Source organism: Notothenia rossii (genome assembly GCF_949606895.1).
Source record: "Notothenia rossii genome assembly, chromosome: 7".
Taxonomy (NCBI): Eukaryota; Metazoa; Chordata; class Actinopteri; order Perciformes; family Nototheniidae; genus Notothenia; species Notothenia rossii.
Window position 1 is genome coordinate 69,664,219 of NC_136905.1, and position 18,530 is coordinate 69,682,748.

Below are 18,530 nucleotides of genomic sequence, written 5' to 3' on the forward strand. Positions count from 1 at the left end.
AGTGACCCAGATCCATATCCAGCAGAGCCCCTGCTCAGACTCTCACACTCTATGACAACCTGTTCAATTCACACGCACTGTGGACAGAACCACAGGATGTGAAATGGACACGAGACAGTGTGTTTGTGCATGTTTGTGTGTGTGTGTGTGTGTGTGTGTGTGTGTGTGTGTGTGTGTGTGTGTGTGTGTGTGTGTGTGTGTGTGTGTGTGTATGTATGTGTGTGTGTATATGTGTGTGTGTGTGTGTGTGTGTGTGTGTGTGTGTGTGTGTGTGTGTGTGTGTGTGTGTGTGTATGTGTGTATGTGTGTGTGTGTGTGTGTGTGTGTGTGTGTGTGTGTGTGTGTGTGTGTGTGTGTGTGTGTGTGTGTGTGTGTGTGTGTGTGTGTGTGTGTGTGTGTGTGTTTACATGCAGCCACAGCAGAGCCTGCTCCTGCACAGACGCTGGGTAGCCAGAGAATCTGCAGCTGATGAAGCCAAACATTTCTTCCATGGAGAAGGGCAGCGGGCACAGCTCAATATCAAACATCTTACTGTAAGCAGAAGGCACAACAGAATATAACATTCCTCGGAAACTGTTACACAATCAGTAATGTTTATCTGATTCCTGTTATAACATCCTCCTGTTTATTTATTCAGTACACACAAAAAGAAAAAAAAATGTTTTGTGCCCAGTCATTTCCGTGTTATTTTGCTGAGAATACTGTGTGTCTCCATGAAAACTAAAAACACAACTTGTTGTATTTCAATTTGTGATCAGTTTTTAATTGTGCAACTAGCTGTTTTCTCCCTGCTTCCAGTCTTTACGCTAAGCTAAGGTAATTAGCTTCTGGTTCTGTGCACAACTGAGATCTGAGACATGAGTGGTACTGTATCAGCAACTCTTTTCAAGAAAAATAAAAAGCCGGAAAATGTATCCACCCCTCCAATCTTAAAATGTTCTGTGCTTTAAAAGCTAGTGTCATGCATTATAGACCATTGAAGTAGTATTTTTGGAAAGAGCCTTATTTCCCTGATTCTGTGGACTTCAAACCAATCATTTTAATCTACATGTTAGGGGCAATAAAAAAACTGCTATCGGGCAAAATGTTATCTGCACTGGAAATATTTTTAACATAATGTAATGTTGTGGACAGTTTGCCAGTCATACCTGGGAGTAATAAAATAATACCAGCAAGTGACACAACTGACATCAAGGTACAGATTGTCAATACATTTTTCATAAAGGGTATATCAGAATAAGCACAGCTACATATAACTTAGAACATTTTCACCCCTGCTAATATGGAATAAGACATTTTCTTTATAACAGTAATAACAACTACAACACGCAAACACTTGGAGGTGATGGATGTACCTGAGCACTTCCCGGAACTCTTTGAGCTGGTTGTCGGGCACCTCGGTGCGGATGGACTCCAACCACTCAGGCATGAAGCACTCCCACAGCGGCTGACTGATGACATTGTAAGGTATCAAACACAGGATCCGATTCAGGCCCTCCTTCAGCTGGGTCACTGTGCTACAGGACTTGTCCCAGTAACCTCCAACCTGGCGAAATGTGTGAATGGAGGGAACACAGCCAAGATCATTCAGATGTGACAGGTGACTTACACTACTTAGTTTTTAAACATCATGGCTTCAGCGAGATGTCGACTAAATGATATGCAGAAATGTTGCAAAGTGCCCCATATTCAAAACCTAACCAGAGTTAAAACACATATGGGATGCTCATTAGCTGGATATTTGTCGTTATAATGTTCATGTTGGTTCTGTTTTAGAAAAATAACCATATACTGTGACTTCAGTTGTCCTGGATCGTGGCCTTACCCTGGCAAACTCAACAGGCTTGGGTAGCAGACACATCACCATGACGTCAAATCTCACATCGCACACTGTCTTTAACCACTTGGTGACAAACTGAGGCTTTAGCTTCTCCACCAGGCTTCCGACCTCATCGTCCATCATGTAGGCGGTGGAGTGAAACCACTGGAAGACCATGCTGACCAGCCGAGCCAGACTCTCTGTCGGCGTGTTCTCATTGGGTGTGCACAGGCTCACCTGCAGATACACATGAGTGAAGGTCAGACAAGAGAACTCATTAGTCAGGTAACCATTCATTCATCACTGCAGAGATAAGAGACCATGCACTGCACACATCCTTATCTCTTAACTTCCTGTTATTGACAGACACAGCAGTGATTACACACCAGGAACCAGATGCCGAACTGACTGAGGAGCCGCTGGTCGTGCTGGTCGTCCTCCTTGTTGTCAAACTCGATGTTGTCCAGGGAGTGGTGGGAGGCGGACAGGCCCATCTGACGACGCCTGTTCATCTCAAACTCGCGCTGTTCTGCATGAATTTCTGCCTCCTTGAGAAGACTGGAGGGATATGGAGAGGATGACAGAGGGTTCTCAGGGTTATATTGATAGAGTAAGAGCAGGGGAGAAGCTAAAAACACACAAACAAATATCCTGACATGGCATATATATTAATGATCTAATGCTGTGTCGTATTGTTGTCCATGTATTCATTGAAAACCATGTTTCACAGCATTACAGGCGTATGCCCTCTAACTGCGGCTGTGTTAACGCTGTGATGTACCTTATAACAGCTTCAACAGTGCACACAAGCTCCTCTGCTCCGCACTCGCGGGTGTTGATGGGAGGGGGCGAGGTCTGGTACAGATGGGTCTCCGCCGCAGCCCCCACCTCGCTGTGGTGGTTTACATGGCAACGCTTGCAGTAGCGGACAGGCCGGTTGCCATGGCGCCCACAGCAGCCAGCCGAGAAGCAGGTGACCACGGCCCTCCTCACATGAGAGCTACAGTTCTACAAAGCCAAGAAACAGGGGAAAGTAGACGGAGGAGATCAGTTTATTTCTGTTCTGGGCACTAGGCAACACAATTAAAATATGCCACAATCACAGCCAATAATGCATTATGACAAGTCTCTAAAAATAAACCTATTTCTGGCCTCAAAAGCAACTGCTCTGACTTTGAATGTCGTACTCTCCAATATGAATTTGTTTAGAGATGTTGATCTGTCAGAAAAAGTCTTTATGTGTCCCCATGGCGTCTCAGGTTTTTAAAAATAAAATGATGGCACTAGAGGACCATCCTAATCTGATCAGCCTCTAATCTTGTGCCATTAGAGAGATGCATTGCTCCCTATCAAATTAACATATCTGTCCTATAATGGTGAGTTCTCTCATTTACTCAACCAGCTTTCAACAGAAAAGCACAACCCTGATGTTACTGTTATTTATTTACAGTACGTTCTATGTTTGGGTTTTATGGTATATGTATAACTAGTTATTCTCAGATGGAGATGGCAGAGCTGGTGTAAATCCTGGTGGGAGTTCAAAAAAGGTTTTCTGAAACGAGTGTGACAAAGCCTGATCAGAAAGGGAGGTAGTGGATTATAAAACTCCCGGGCAAACCAGGAAGGAGGCCGTTTCCCCTGACAACACCGGGCAGCTGCTAGGCCTGTACCTAGATCATCTCACACTTTCCCTGGGTCTCCCTGGAAACCAGCAGGGAGTATTTGCCCTCAGCAGTGCGTTCAACTACAGCGAGCAAACATCATGCCCCAGCAGCTTCATTTGAAATGATGTGGAATTTCCAGTGAATGGACTTCTCAATGAAAAACATGTCAGGTTTATAAATGAATGAGCTACCTATCACAGGTGAAAATGGATTTTGTGAAAATGTCTTCCACAAGGTTAACAGTTTTATCATTCTGATGTAGTGAAGATCTGTAACAACAAGCACTGCAAATGTTTATTTGTCCTAAATAAAGGGAAACATTGGATAATGTTCATTATGACACCAAACTGTAGAAGGATGGATCACAAGAGAAAATTAGAGTGTAGGCAGTTGCAGTACAAATACAAATCTTACCTTCTTTTGACAGATGGCAGATATCTCCGCTGCAAAGACAAATCAAACAAACTTTGAATTTGCAGGCAACGAAAGTAGCTTGTAAAATCAGTCATATGTTTAATTGGAAAATGAAAACTGTTCTTTAAACCTCATATACAAAATTAAGCAGCTTTTACCAATGAAATACAGCTCCAATAATAACATATTATGTATTCATAATATATAAGCCCACTGCAAAGAAAAGCTCCCTTTTCTACTGCAAAGCACAAATTACTTTTTTTAAAACAGATTTTTTTAATTTATATCCTCAGAAACAAAACGTTATTTACATTGTACATTTGACTGAATATTGTAACATGTCTCCTTGTCTGTGGGGAAGGAGACAGACTGAGAGACTCTCAGACACCTTGTTGTTTGTGAACGCTCACCTTGGGGCAGGAGGACATCAACAAGCCATTCAGCGTGGTCCCTGAAAAGGTCAGAGTAAAGTAAAATGCTTGATGTACAGACCAACAAATACGTTACAGAGCTGCAACACAAAATATTTCCCAAATACTTCACAGAAGACAAAACTAGAGAGTTATAACATGCTACATGCTGGAGAAAAAGAGAAACAAGTGGCTGCGTAGTTTCATTATGATGATCTCATTATCAGCACAAGGGAATTACGTAACCATGGCGATGCATTTCCCCTGGGAAAAAGTGAGGAATAATGACACAGGCAGAAGGTGATGTAGGTTTTGAATGGCATCCTATTGAGGGAGGGGGATGGAGGTAGGAGGTGAAACAGATTCCTACCCTGCTATCCTCTGGCTGCACTCCTCGCATATATAAAGAGGAGGGGGCTTGTCTCCCAGGGCAACAGAAAGAGTAGGATCTATACACATCTGCAAAGTAAGAGAGGTATTGTTAAAAAATGAATGTGGTATTGAATAACGTTTTATTCTCCTAAAAACAATAAGTAAATAAACCATTTATGCAAATGTAGGGACTGTACGAAAATACCAGTGGTGAGACAATATGGAAATACATTTGAATAATATCCAAAAATGCATAAAGAGTTTACATAGGGGCATTACAATTTAAACAAGGTAATGGAATGATCATTTTCACATTGCGAAAAAACTCCCATGATCAAACCCCCTTTTTGAATCCCTTACCTACCAAATAAGTCCCTGTGAATTGAATTTCATATTGATAATTTACTAAGCAAACATTTTCCATTGTTCCCTTCACATTGTGCTCTCCAAGGGTAGTACATCACAATCTTTCCAAATAAATCATGTGACACCTATACCTGCCTCCCCACGCCTCTGTGTGGATGGCTGCGTGCATATGTTGCTCTCTGTTTTCTTGCAACCTGTGCCTGGCCCTGTGCTTAACCTCAATGCTCTAGACCTCAATGCTCAGATGGTGCACTGCACTGTAATTTACTGTGCTCACTTGATGCCAGTTTATCCTCAAGGGCTGCACGGGGTCACCACTTTCAATTAAGCCCCCCTCCCCTGTACCCCCTCCCTGCACCTGGTAATTGAAATCCGGCCCCAGCCCGTGCCCCTGTTTCTACTTTATTTGTCAGTTTTGAGCACAGTTGAGTAAAGGCAGGCGGAGAATATAAAGCAGTGCAGCGACAGCAGAGACTGGAGCATGTACCATAGAAGCTGATATCATTACCCACTCCGACAGCTGCCCTGATTTATTTACCGAGCAGTTCATAAAAGAAAATACACCGACACGCACAGTTGAACTCTGCAAGGCAGTCTGACACATGCCCAACGCATTCACAAAAAGGTTATCGAGGGATTTTAAATACAGCGCTTGCAGTTAATATGTCCTTAAAATATGGCATAAGGCATTGTAGACATACAGGAATGTGGGATCCACAACCACAAACAGGCCATTGAATGCAGTGTAATGTTTAAGGCTTATTTAACAAACAAAAAAAGTAATACTGAAGTCACCTTGACAGCCGGTTTATTGATGGCATTGTGGCACTCAATGTGTTGACAGTGGATGGGGTTCCAGGCTTATCCAGGAAATAGAAGAGTCGCAAGACAGTATAAAAGAAAAACGAAGGAAAATAGGGGACATGTTAGACTTTAATCAGTTTAAGGACACAATAAGCAGAAGATGTGTCAGAGAGTCTGACCTGTGTACTGAAGCCCCCTGTATTCGATGATGGCTCCTGGTGGCTTCAGGTTGGGCCAATAATGAAACAGCATCTGCACAGCCGGAGGCTTGACTTGAGATGGGCCATAGGATATGACATAAAGAAGGTCCTGTAAAGTATAAACATCAACAGGAATCAAAAGGTGCAATGACATTTCAAAATTGTAATAATTATCAATGGAAGGCAACTAGTTGTAGATTTTCTATCCAACATATTTTGTATCCCTTTATAAAATAAATGTTGCTCTATGTTTATAAAATACGTTAGTTTAGACGTTACATGTTTTTTTGTAGAAAATGTTTTAACGTTTTTTGTAAATACTGAAGGACTTTTTGTTCTAGAACATCGCTATAGGAAGCTAGCAACTGTCGGCTAGACTTGTAGATTTGTTAGCATAAACATTAGGAGCAGCCGCACCCTGACATTTATAAACAAGTAGTAGTTTTAGGGTTATCTATGGGTTATATTTCAGTTTTTGTAAAGAAGTATTATGTTGTATGACATGTCATGTTTTTCTACTTTAGCTTAAGTAGGATATTATATTTGCCTTTTAACAGAGCCAGCAAGCTGTTCCTAACTTTTTCCAGTGTTTAAGCTAATTCAATGCTGGATGCACTTGCTTTAGGTCGGTGGTTTTGTCTTCTCTCTCAGCAAGAAAGCTACTAAGAACAGTTCCCGAAATGTAGAGCATTTTAAAATGATTCAAGGAAGCAATGGAATACAGTAACGTATCCTCACCTAAAGGTAGGAATAACTGGTGTTTGCTTTGCTAGCTATTCATGAGAATTAGACTTTTGCCCACATTGCTATGTCGTGCTTTGTTTACAAACATGTATAGAGCCAGCTCGTAAAGTTATAAAGATATTGACGGATTTGAATTTGACGGATCAATAACTCATAAAGAAATCGGTGTTAAACACATAATAAGTCTCTTAAGAACTGTAGTAAGAAGAAAATACACGCTAAGACCTAATTTTCCACAAAAAGCTGGACAACTTACATTGGTCTCTGACTTATCTGCGGCTGGAGAGAGCCAAGTGTACAGGGACCGTCTACAAATTGCAACGGCGAAAGGACATACAAAAATATCATGTCATAGTAAAGTGCAACCAACATCCCCTCACACATTAATGGTCTACTGGTTACAAAATAAAAAGAAATATTATTTTGAAAAATGTAAAATTGTATAATAACTTCACATACAGTGTAGTGTTGCACAAAATCACTTAGTAATGGTGTTGACATAGACATTAAACATCTTGTTTGCCTTGTATTCTGTGTATACACAACAATTAAAGTTTTAAAAAATGAACTTGTGTCTTTTACAATGTCTTTGCTATAATATAATATTAGTTCACTGGAGCCCCACTTTTTAACACTTTAGGCAGGTAATGTGTTTAATTAAAAATCCAGATCCAGCGTGCTCAGGACATTATGGTTAAAATGCTAAAAATGAATTTTTCAAACCACACCATAGTTTTTTTCAAACATATTTAGGTAGTTTAACCAAATAGCGCCAATTGATTTTCGTAGCATTACAAAGAGGAGGTATTGGACATTTTGCATTTTGCAAAGAAATGCACCCACATTATGCTAAAGCATATTTCTTCAGAACAAGTGTTGTGTTTAAACCAGTAGGAGAGATTAATGTGTAGGGTTATTTTGGTAGCATTTTACTGTATGAAAAAGAAGTTCGAAAAATGTGTGTAGAATATTGTTTAAGAGTTACATTTTGTAGACTGTCCCTGCATGCTCGTCTCTCCTCTTGACCCCCAGAAAATAAATATTTATTTTTCTTATCAGAATTTAGTTGAACATAGACATAGACGTAACGTTATGACTTCAGCTCACTGTTTTTACACAAATGATCTCATATCTGTATTATGTGTTTATATGACACGTACCTTCCACACTTCCTGTTTGTGCTTCATTAGACACTCCAACAATTGACAGTGATACACTAAGAAGAAGAAGAGACCAGCTTAAGGAATGAGCCATTACCACACAACATTACAGGGAAGGTTTTCTTTGTATGCAGGCTTGGAAAGCAGCCGTTATGATGGTTTACCTGGATTTGTTGTGTACTGCATTGCAATCATGAGCATAGAGGATGCAGACAGATTGACATAGGCAGGGACTCCACCCTCCCTCCGAGTGGAGCCCACTACACATAAGCAGGGAGGAGAAAAATAAAAATGTACTTTATGCTCTGTTCAATATAGTAGCATATTTTCAGAAAATAACATTTATTAAATTAAATAGGATAAATACAATTAATGAATCAATAATTATCTGAACCTAATTAATTTATGACAGGAAGTTAATTAGTTGTCTAAATGATACTCACATATAGCCATGGGGAGGAAAGAGGTGCTCAAGTACTCAATGATGTCTTTGTGAAGGAAAGGGGGAAATGTGGCTAAAGTGGAGATCATTGTATAGGGCAAAGTGCTGAGAATATCATCACTGAGAAAGGGCAGGAGGCAAGTTGTTGTGTAAAATATGGACTGTCCCAAATCTGAGGGGAAAGGGAAAAGGGCAAAAAAAAAGGACAGAGAGATACACAGAGACTCATTCAAATAACAGTACATACAGTATTCACATACTGTATGCAGTTGCAGATGTCATAATTACATGGAATTTCAGTCATAAGATAATGTATATACTAAAACATTTTAACAGTGAAATAAAGAAGAACATTTGCCATATGAACTTTAGCTGAGGGCGGAGAGCTTTCTTTAACAGCCACTAAAGTACAGTTTGCCCCCAGGAAAAGTTGAGCATTCAAGTCAAGGAGATAGGTTTTCATGCTTTTGAGCTTCTTTAACAGTGGTAAAATATTTATGAAAAACAAGAGCACTGACTGTGATGCTGCCTAGGTCCATGAAAAACATTGCAGATAATATTCATTATCACATCATTCTAAATGTATTGAAAATAACAAAAGGAATCACTTTCTCTGATGTCTACGTTTAAAACACGTTATAAACACACTTACAGCTCTGTTAAAATCCAACATTTTCAATATTTTGTAATGCTTTTAAATAATAATCATGACACATTTTAAAGCAATTTCTAGTTACTTATCAAATCTAGTATCATAATACTTTATGATTTTCACTGACATTTTTCACAAGGATCATATCAAAATTCCCATAGTAATAATCATTCATAATAATCAACAATTTTATTATAAATGCTTTATAATGTCTTCAGAGTATTGTTAGAAAAGCATTAGGAATATTAATGAGTGCATATAACTATAATTATACAGCTATACAACCAGATTAAAACACAATATAAGTATTTTTATACTGCATTATAGACATTGCCATCATAGAAAGTGTTTCCAAATACACATAACATTAGCCTAACTTTCCCATTTAACCTATTTACTTGCACATGACAACATAAGTAAAACATTTCTCCCACTTTACATAACACACATGCAATCAAGTATGATACACAGAAGAGAAGGCCTATGTCTGGTGTATCCAATGGCTTATGAACGATTAAGTTGACAGGATCCAGCGTGCTCCCAATCACCCCATGCATCCCTCAAGATCCTCAGCAGGACTTCTCTCCTCCAGTTACAAAAGAGGCCAAAAAAGCAGCTGTGGCTTCATGCAGGCCAGGCGGCTCGGGGATGATGATGACAAACAGTGGTGCACTGGGCCTTGACTCACCATGCTGACCGTGCTGCAGCAGGGGCACCAGGTCAAGCAGGGTCACGAGGGTCACATAGAGGCCCTGATAGTCCAGAGAGGGGTACTCTGAGAGCTGAGCGTCCCGACTCTGCTGCCCCTGCCCCCCGCGGTCTGACGGGGCATCGCGCAGAACGCTGTAAAGGAGGGAGCGAGTAACTGTAGGGTTGATGGAACTGACTTGTGGTCTTAGAGATGGGGTGAGTGGGAATGGCACAGGAAAAAGACACATGGTCATGGGCACGGCCAAATTGGAAGCTTCCTGGTTCTCCTTCCTGCCTGTGCGGGACAGAATGCTGCTCCGGGGCGGGAGGGGAGGGGAGGGAGGGTTGGGGAGGGGAACAAGGGAAAAAAAGAGACAACAAAGACACAAAAAAACAGCACATTACATTGAAATGGCACTACAGAGACAGCGTAAATAGAAAAAAACAAACCCAGATAAACCCCACATAGGATGCAGTGTCTCACTATTTGACTGTTTCACTGAAGGCACGGGCAATTTTTCCCTGCTTTGTCGGTTCAGAGTGACTTTAATTCAATTGATCTCGTTTTGTCTGCACTTGGAAAACAAAAAAAAACATGAGCACAAACTGCAATGATCACTGCATCTCATGCGTATCTGGTGACAAGGAGCAAAAATATAAAAAAATGGCATGTTTTCAGTGGCAACCCCATACTTCTCCAAAAAGGTACAGTGCAATTGACTGTCCCTCGATGGCTGCCATCTTTCAATCAGCAAGGTCAGAGGCTGCCATGCAAAAAGGCCAATGAGCCGTGGAATCAAATAAAAATGAAAATAAAAGTCCTTGTCTTTGGTGGGGCTGTCAAGGATGGGAGTGACACCAAATTGGCTCAGGGAAAATACAGAGGTGACACTTTTGAAACATGCTTCAGCCAGTAATAAACATGTGTGTGAAGTTAGATCAAATGCCCATAGGTCACAGCACATGTTTATTGCACCAGAGAAATAATGTCCATATGCATACGTTATGATACTGTACCAGTATCATTGGGAGAAATAATGAGATCCAACAGGCATATGGATTCAGGTTTCTAAAATAAATGTAACAACTAATCTACGGTAGAGGAGAAACTATAATGACAAAGGAATAGGTTGTTTCAGGGGGAGATGACTGGTAGCATTATGTTTGTGAGCTAATGCAGGATGGACAATTGTGTTTGCTGTCCCCTGGGGAAGGTGGTGGACATTTTAAAAATCTCAAGAGAGGAGAAAAAACAAAAGGAAAAGCTAGTTGGGTTGAGTGTGGAGCATCTCGGGTGGAGGAGGGGGAAGGGGGGCCAGAGAGCATTGCTCTTTTTACAGCACATTATTAAAGAGCTAAGCTGTTCTATCAGGCAAATGATTGGGATTTATCAAGAGAGCCCAGATTATAAATTCTGATGTATTGTATTTTGGTTTTGAATTTATTTTGAAAGGTCACTCAAAAAGTAGAGTTACAGCATGTCCGGGCAGTGAGAAAGGGGATTTCAATATTTTTTAACATGACAATATATACATAATGTTTAGCCATTTAGATCTTTAGATTTACACTGTCAACAATAGAATGTAACATTTTCTGACTTATCCCCCCAAAGTTATACTCTGTAAGATTTAAGTCAGTGTAGATTTTTAATAAAGCTGAATTAATATACAACGTAAACTTGAACAGGGCTTATTTCAAAACAACAGACCGTATCTCAGAGTGTGACTTTTTCACTGCCCATACAGAAAACATCATTATTTTGAACAATGAACATAGAGATAAACAGACACGCTCTCACGCATACACTAAACAAATACACATAAAGATACACACATATGTGCATACATACACACACTCATACATACAAACAACACAGAGTTTACAGACATGTACGACACATTAAACACATGTAGAAATGCACTGATACAGACACATGACATACATCGACTGTCAAACCCTGCACTGTCAATACGAAGTCATTTACCAAGCAGTAATTCATAGCACAGTCAGCCTTCCTAAAAGTATATATTTACAGACAATCATGTCTAAACAGTATGATTTCTGCTGCCTACAGTCACTCTGCTTAGAGTGATGCAGTTTGGCATGGAGTCAGCAATGCTCACTGATTCAGAGCTCAGTCTGACTTGGAGAAATATGACAAAGGTACGTCTCGTCTTTAGAGAGCCATATATATAATTGTCAGTGAAGAGACAATTTGAACCCTTTTTTCTGTTCTGTTCTGCAGCTGACCTGCACTAACCCTAAAATTGGTGTATGAAACAGCAACTACCTCCTTTGGCGATTTCAGTTTTTCATTCAACATGACACATGCCTGCTCACCACTTTCTCACTGTCTTTCTCTTTCATTTCTCTCTTTCTTCACCCTAGGCTTCAGAAGGCACAGGTGTATGGATAATCCTGCAGTCCCTGCTGAGGAAACCAGACCCTTATAATAGTGCAGAGTATTACTTGCACTGCATATCTGAGGCTTAGAGAGTCTGCTTTGGGAACAAATCAAGCAACTGTTTAACTGTGGCATCATAGCTTTTCACACTCAAATGACGCTGTCCCTTAGAGACAAAAACATCACTTGGTTTAACACATATTCCCACAGTTGCAGTCCCTGTCATGATCCATCTGTGCCAAAAATATATGAGAAGCCCTGTTTAAAAGTAAAGGGACTGGACAGCCCTTCAGCAAAGCACAAAATGACCAGAATACACTGTGAGCATCACTCAGCAGAGGAATAATCCTTATGGGGCTGAGCATGAAGTGTAGAATTGAGGCCAGCTGCCAATCTTAAATAGATTGCAACCTGATGATAATGATAAAAGTGGGGCATATAAATTCAGCCGTCAGTAAGCTCTCCCTTTTTTGCAAAGTGGCTAATAAGTTAGGACACCACTAATAATGTCTTTAAAAGCAGCAGCCAGGAAGGCTAAACCAACCATATGACATACCACAATATCTCATCACTTCATGGTGAAGATGTCCCAGCGGGAGAAATCGTGGGACATGACACATTGTGAATAAGATGTGTCCAAAATGGCTGCCTACTTGACCTGTCTTGGAGAGGAAATTACATGCTGTCCCTTCCACAGGCTTTCACAGGACCCAGGGGAACAGGCTGACCCTGCAACTCTCCACCAGCCTCCTCTGGGAAGGACACAACAGGCCACGCTCATTTAGCAAGAGACCGCTGAATCAATAAACATCCCTGAGCCTCCTATCCCTGATGCTTTAACAGAACACCATAACTTCATATCCGCTCTAAAGAGGTCCTTCTGTCAAACCTTTCAGAAAGTGTCTCAGAACAACCTGCTGTAAGTTATCTGGCCTGACTGAGAAAGGAAGCTAAATATCAAACATCCTACAGTCTGGTACTTCACCTGTTGGCTCCAAAGCAGGGTACTTACCTGAGCAGGGTTTGGGAAAAGTATTTCAGTGTGTTTGCAATGTCTGTTCCGGAGGGCACAGGGTAAATATTGTGTTGCACACGGTTGTGATACTCTTGCAAGTATCGTATCTTAGAGGCAACTAGACAAAATAAAGAGCAGAGTAACAAGCAAATCAACTAGTGAGACTCATCATATGAATCTGACTACACAGATAAGGCAAATGGCATGACATGCATGAAGCTTTGCTCCTGTTGTAGTTTCTTGGCCAAGATCCATGCATTTAATGCGGATGTACTAATTATCAAGTTAAACAAAGAGCCTGTGTTCCCATGGCTCTTTGGCCTTCTCCAGGTGACCTTTTGGTACATCAGTGGGGTCACAGGCATCCCTAGAGGATGATATAACCTATTGCTTACAGAAACAAGCTTATGTACAAAAGGTTGCCAGTTCAAGTCCCAAGACAAGATGGGAAAATACAGTCAGCATGAGACAGTAAAGAGGGATTACTCATCCCTTAACATTTGATACTGAGACACATTTCAGCAAGAACCCTTTCTATGTTGAACTCCCCCCTCAGGTCACTTGTTTTATACATGAATGTGTTATTTTTGTTTGGTTTATTAGGAGCTAAATTAAGTTGAAGGGGGTGATTGTTGACCCATTTTCTGTGACTTTGGGCAGTGGTGTTTAGCTTCCTCCCTGACCTGTAGATGACAAATCCCAAAATAAAAATAACAGCTGCTGGCATTTGAGCATGTGTGGTCAAAGTCTGTGCTGCAAAACATACTGTAGCACACATGCTTCTCTCTTCTTATATCTTAACATCTTGAGGGATTTTTAAAACCTTTGATGCCTTAAAACATTCATATGTTTAAAGAAATACGGAAACAACAGCTGTCAAGTTGTTTTTCTGATGCTAGCCTGAATAATTATTCCATATTGCTCACAAACATTTTCAGAAAAATACAACTTTTAGCAAATTGAAATAAAGTTTGACCACATATTTTTAGTTTGTTATATACTGAAAACAAGCAATAGGCTGTCTGATTAATAGTTTGAACAGAATTGCCAACAGGAATAAAGAAGCAAATCTAAGGATAGGGGCTTTTTCCACCTGTTCAAAAGCAATCGGAGGAATAAGGGGAAAAATGAACAGCAGTCTTTCCGGAAGGTGTGATCAAACCACATTATTGATAAATAATAATGCCACCGTATTTTTCAGTAAAAAAAATACTGTCAAGTCGACCTTGACACCAACAGCACACCTCGCTTTCTGCACGCGTCTCATCCAGCCACGTCAATCAAAAAAAGATAACATGACGATGTAGCCGTTGAATTATTTTTCGCTCAACATGCAGAGAAACACATATACACATTGTCTTCAGTGCTGAGCCCCCCAGCCATCCTCCGCAGTGAGAGGACGTGTTGCAACCTGCCATGGCAACCACGGTTTCATCACCAAGGACAGCTCCCCTCATTCGCTTTCTTGGTTAAAACAAAAATCACATTCCCAGTTTCCAAAACCACCATGACATGACGGGAAAAACGCACACACAAAGCCGTACTTACACTGCTCCGCCTTCGTAGACATTTCGCAGACACTTGGGGGAACATAGAACCAAGACTGTCAATTGTTTTAGTGTTTTTTTTTTCCTCCCCGGCGCTGTGTTTTCCTCAGTCGTGAAAAAGTGAATATACCCCCCTTGCAGCCCAGGCTCGTCTGATTGTACCACTCTGCGCGATGGATTTATACACTGTCGGTTTTCAGCGGCGGTACGGTCGCTTTTTGCAGAATTAAATCAAAGAGTCAATTTTGTGAGACCGTTTTTAATTTTAGGAATATTATTCTTTCGTAACGGAGAGGAATGTTGATGTACATCTGCCACAGCATACCTTTCCAAATGGACTGATCCGCCTTTGACAAATTGTCATTCAAGATTTCCAGCAACCCTATCAGTGCTATTTGAACTGATTATAGGAGGGGAATACCAAGGAAAAACCTATTTGGCCTGCGCATTTTTATTGTATTTGTCCTGCATATAAACATGCAACAGATGGTTGTCACATTGTTATGATCATAAGTATAACGTGATATTTTTAATCTCCACATGTTTTTTGGTTTGAATGTTTTTTGGGGATATTTAGATATTGAGTTTGTAAATGACATAATTTCCTGATTTTGGTAACAAGCAGTGCAAAAAACTATGTAGGTTCATTTTTAATCCCCAATTAACACATGAAGGCTTACAAATTCATTATCATTACGTTTTGTTATCTACAAATGTACTTATACTGGCCCACCATTCGGCAAGCCTGTGATAAAAAACATGCATTTTTTTAAAGGAGCAAAATACAACTGAAAGACGGACTTGAAATGACTGACACTTCCCTAGTTTGTGCCAAGAAATGTCTGTGTAATTCCATCCCACATCCAGCTGATTAAGAGCAACATCCTGTCACTGCACCCTGGAATGACCCCTACTTCTTATTGCTTGAGAAGTTTATGCTATGAAGCAAATATTAAGCTTTTCCAAACACTGCAGTAATCACAGCAGTCAACTAATTGGCTTTCAGATTGCATGTCTTAGAAAAAAAAACAATCAATGGCAGAGATCACGTCAAAGTCTTTATACAGGGAAACTGTCTCATTATAACGTTTTACATTCCTTAATAGCCTTTTACACATTGGAAAATCCACAAACAATAATAGTGCATAGGTTTCTTCCTGAATGCAGAGCTCTTGCAGAAGTCAGGGTTGTTGAGATGATCTCTGCTTGTATTCTGGGATATGATGCATGATCCATCCAGCGGGGGCCAAGAGAGTCACAGCAAACGCACAGAGAGCAAGTAAAGATTGCTGTAAGAAAGTCCATGAGAAAATAAAAATAAATGCATGAGGAAGGAGTTTTAGTACACATATCAAGGCACTGTTGTATAGCTCCCAAACGTCATCATCTACAGGTTGTGGGGATCGAACACCTGTGTCCACAACAGAAGGTCCCTAACTTAGTGACTCACCAGGTGATTTAACAGCAGACCGCATTTATATCATCCTTCCATGGTATTCCCTTTGTCCTTCTGCACTCTGGTATTCCTAACCATGAGCCAAGCTTTGTAAAGCCCAAGTGTATGTCCCAGAGGACAGATCAACAGATTTATAGTGGCAAAAACATTGGCCGCTATGTTGCAGTTCCATCATAGGATCCCTTTACAGAGGCCAGAGTTTCATACTGACTTATGGATAAGAAATGAATAAAACATCCCTCCCACTCTGCAGACTTGGGAATACAGTTCGCTTGAATTCCTCGCATTAAGGGAAATACAGTGAAATACAACAGATACTGACTCTCCAAGACAGTTTCACTGTTTGTGTGCCAACATCATACTTATATTTTTAATTGATTGTAGTTTAGCACCTATAGTTTGTGCTGGAAAAAAACATTGCTACAGTCCCTGCAGTACATTTTCAGACAGTCAAACAATCTGGTTTGCCTTTCAATTCAACTCCTATCATACGTCTAACAAAAACAATCAGTCCTACCCCTGGCCCGATCTTGTCCTTCGGCGGTTTGCTGTAGATTGACCTCTGATTTTGCAGAATGGCTTTCATCCGCCTGGGCCAGGTCAGTATTGGTCTCCTGAGAAGGGAAAACATCTGAACGCTCACAGAGTCACTTGCCACGACTGGAAAACAGGAGTTTTTCTGTGGAAATTTTTTCTCATGTCCTGTGAGATACTAACTGCTTTCATCTGATTCCCATCCCTGTTCCTGGGAGGAGTTACTTCCATGGTCCAAAGACCTTCATGTAAACATAGGCTACTGACCAACCTCTCATCAGGATAAGAAATCTGGCCTCGCCTATGAGCGAAAAAGGATAGTAGGGATCACCATTATAATCAATTTTTGACTATAAAGAATTGGAGTAGTTGTTCAGTAAGTCAACATCATGCACTGATCCAACATTAATTCAAAATCTTCAATTCATATGTTGTTTCCAGTAGAGTGGATATTTTTTTAACAAGTAAACTACAATCTGCCATGATTTAGAGTTTGAATAAGTACCAGTATCTTGTTAAATAACTATTTTTACATCAAGTATAAAATAGAAATGGCAAAACTCTAACATTACATGATGTGAAATTAAAGTAGACAAGCACATTCATTTATCTGAAGTAAATTATGCCATATACTCACAATTAAATATATTAAATACAGTGTTAGCATTCAACCTAATCCCTGGGGTAAAACATAACAAATGCAAGAAGCTTAAAAAGTAAATTATTAAGTGCATTATCTACAATAACACACCACAATGTAAACATAGGGTCACTCAATTGTCTTAATAAACAACATTGCCTTGACTTGCCAGCTCACAATAGGGCTACCATTTGATTAAAGTGCTTAGAATCCTTAATTATTAATGTGAGAGCATGCAGGCCGGTGAGTATAAAGATATTCACATCCTGTCTTTGGTTTTTCAGGAGTCTCATTCAGTTCAGTTTTTCCAGATTTCTTATTCAGTGTCACTTCACTTTTATGTTATTATGTCAAATTTGACGGGGCGTTTGAATGCAAATCGGCTCGTGTTTGCACTAAAACTGCAAAAAATACCATGGTGGCCATAGGCTTAAAATAATCAAAAAGGAAAGCTGGTCTTGGTTATACACTGGGTGTAATGTGTCGCCCTCAACAGGACGCTCAACGAACTTCAATCAAATGACAATACGATATTATACCATTTCATTTCAACCAGTAATGGGTCGATCGGATGTTTTTTTTAAGTGTAAGTGGCACATTTTCATGGCCAAATTCATGTTGAAGCCACCATAGCTAAAAGTTAACAATATGTTTAATTCATATTCATGATATTTTAAGTAGGCTTCCACTGGTTATGTTGCCCCCTAAAACCCACATCCTCATCTACGGGGAAACGTAAAGGGAAGATTTATATACCGTTTTAACGGAATTGCATTGCTAGGCAACAGCTTGGGTCTTTTCTCTGAGATATATGTGATGTTATTCACATAATAACAACAGCAAATAAACTGGGACACATTAGGAATGTTAATGTGGAATGTAACTGTGAAAAGATTTAAAAGACATCTTGACAATGATACGAAGCTCCCATAATCCTCATTGCCGCAGATACACCACTAGGGGGCACTCGCAATTCTGCTATTGCACAAAGAGCTCAGAGTACTGACGGGCCTCTTGACCAGTCTCCGTACAGCTATTGAGAACCTGTCAAGCTGAAGAAGATACAGGAAAGAAAGGTATTTGGCCTCCAAATATAAAGCAAATAAAGGCGCAGGGCAGGCTTGCCTAGACTACAAGACTGGCAAAAAGATAATTGGTCCAATTGCATTAGTTAAAGGGTTTAACTAAACACGCGAT

General features: G+C 40.2%; 1 protein-coding gene and 1 long non-coding RNA gene across 7 annotated transcripts in view; both read right to left on the reverse strand.

The window, feature by feature from the left end:
- unc79 (unc-79 homolog, NALCN channel complex subunit) overlaps positions 1 to 14,816 on the reverse strand; it is a gene marked incomplete at its 3' end in the record, with an annotated part of 32,766 nt that extends 17,950 nt beyond the window's left edge. For all 6 annotated transcript variants that reach the window (XM_079693788.1, XM_079693785.1, XM_079693787.1 and 3 more), the window contains exons 1-16: positions 14,705 to 14,816; positions 13,154 to 13,274; positions 9,736 to 10,049; positions 8,397 to 8,567; positions 8,118 to 8,213; positions 7,954 to 8,009; positions 6,029 to 6,158; positions 5,841 to 5,905; positions 4,678 to 4,766; positions 4,308 to 4,348; positions 3,898 to 3,926; positions 2,601 to 2,827; positions 2,206 to 2,377; positions 1,826 to 2,056; positions 1,356 to 1,546; positions 408 to 531 (exon numbers count right to left, since the gene is read on the reverse strand). In XM_079693788.1, the coding sequence (XP_079549914.1) occupies positions 408 to 531; positions 1,356 to 1,546; positions 1,826 to 2,056; positions 2,206 to 2,377; positions 2,601 to 2,827; positions 3,898 to 3,926; positions 4,308 to 4,348; positions 4,678 to 4,766; positions 5,841 to 5,905; positions 6,029 to 6,158; positions 7,954 to 8,009; positions 8,118 to 8,213; positions 8,397 to 8,567; positions 9,736 to 10,049; positions 13,154 to 13,274; positions 14,705 to 14,726 (2,079 nt within the window). In that variant the 5' untranslated portion in view covers positions 14,727 to 14,816. The remainder of the gene's footprint in view (positions 1 to 407; positions 532 to 1,355; positions 1,547 to 1,825; positions 2,057 to 2,205; positions 2,378 to 2,600; positions 2,828 to 3,897; positions 3,927 to 4,307; positions 4,349 to 4,677; positions 4,767 to 5,840; positions 5,906 to 6,028; positions 6,159 to 7,953; positions 8,010 to 8,117; positions 8,214 to 8,396; positions 8,568 to 9,735; positions 10,050 to 13,153; positions 13,275 to 14,704) is intronic.
- Positions 14,817 to 15,748: 932 nt separating this feature from the next.
- LOC307047534 lies at positions 15,749 to 17,248 on the reverse strand. The gene is made up of 2 exons (XR_013810473.1): positions 16,677 to 17,248; positions 15,749 to 15,992 (listed from the first exon to the last, which is right to left on the reverse strand). It is a non-coding gene; the product is annotated as an uncharacterized lncRNA (long non-coding RNA).
- Positions 17,249 to 18,530: the final 1,282 nt, after the last annotated feature.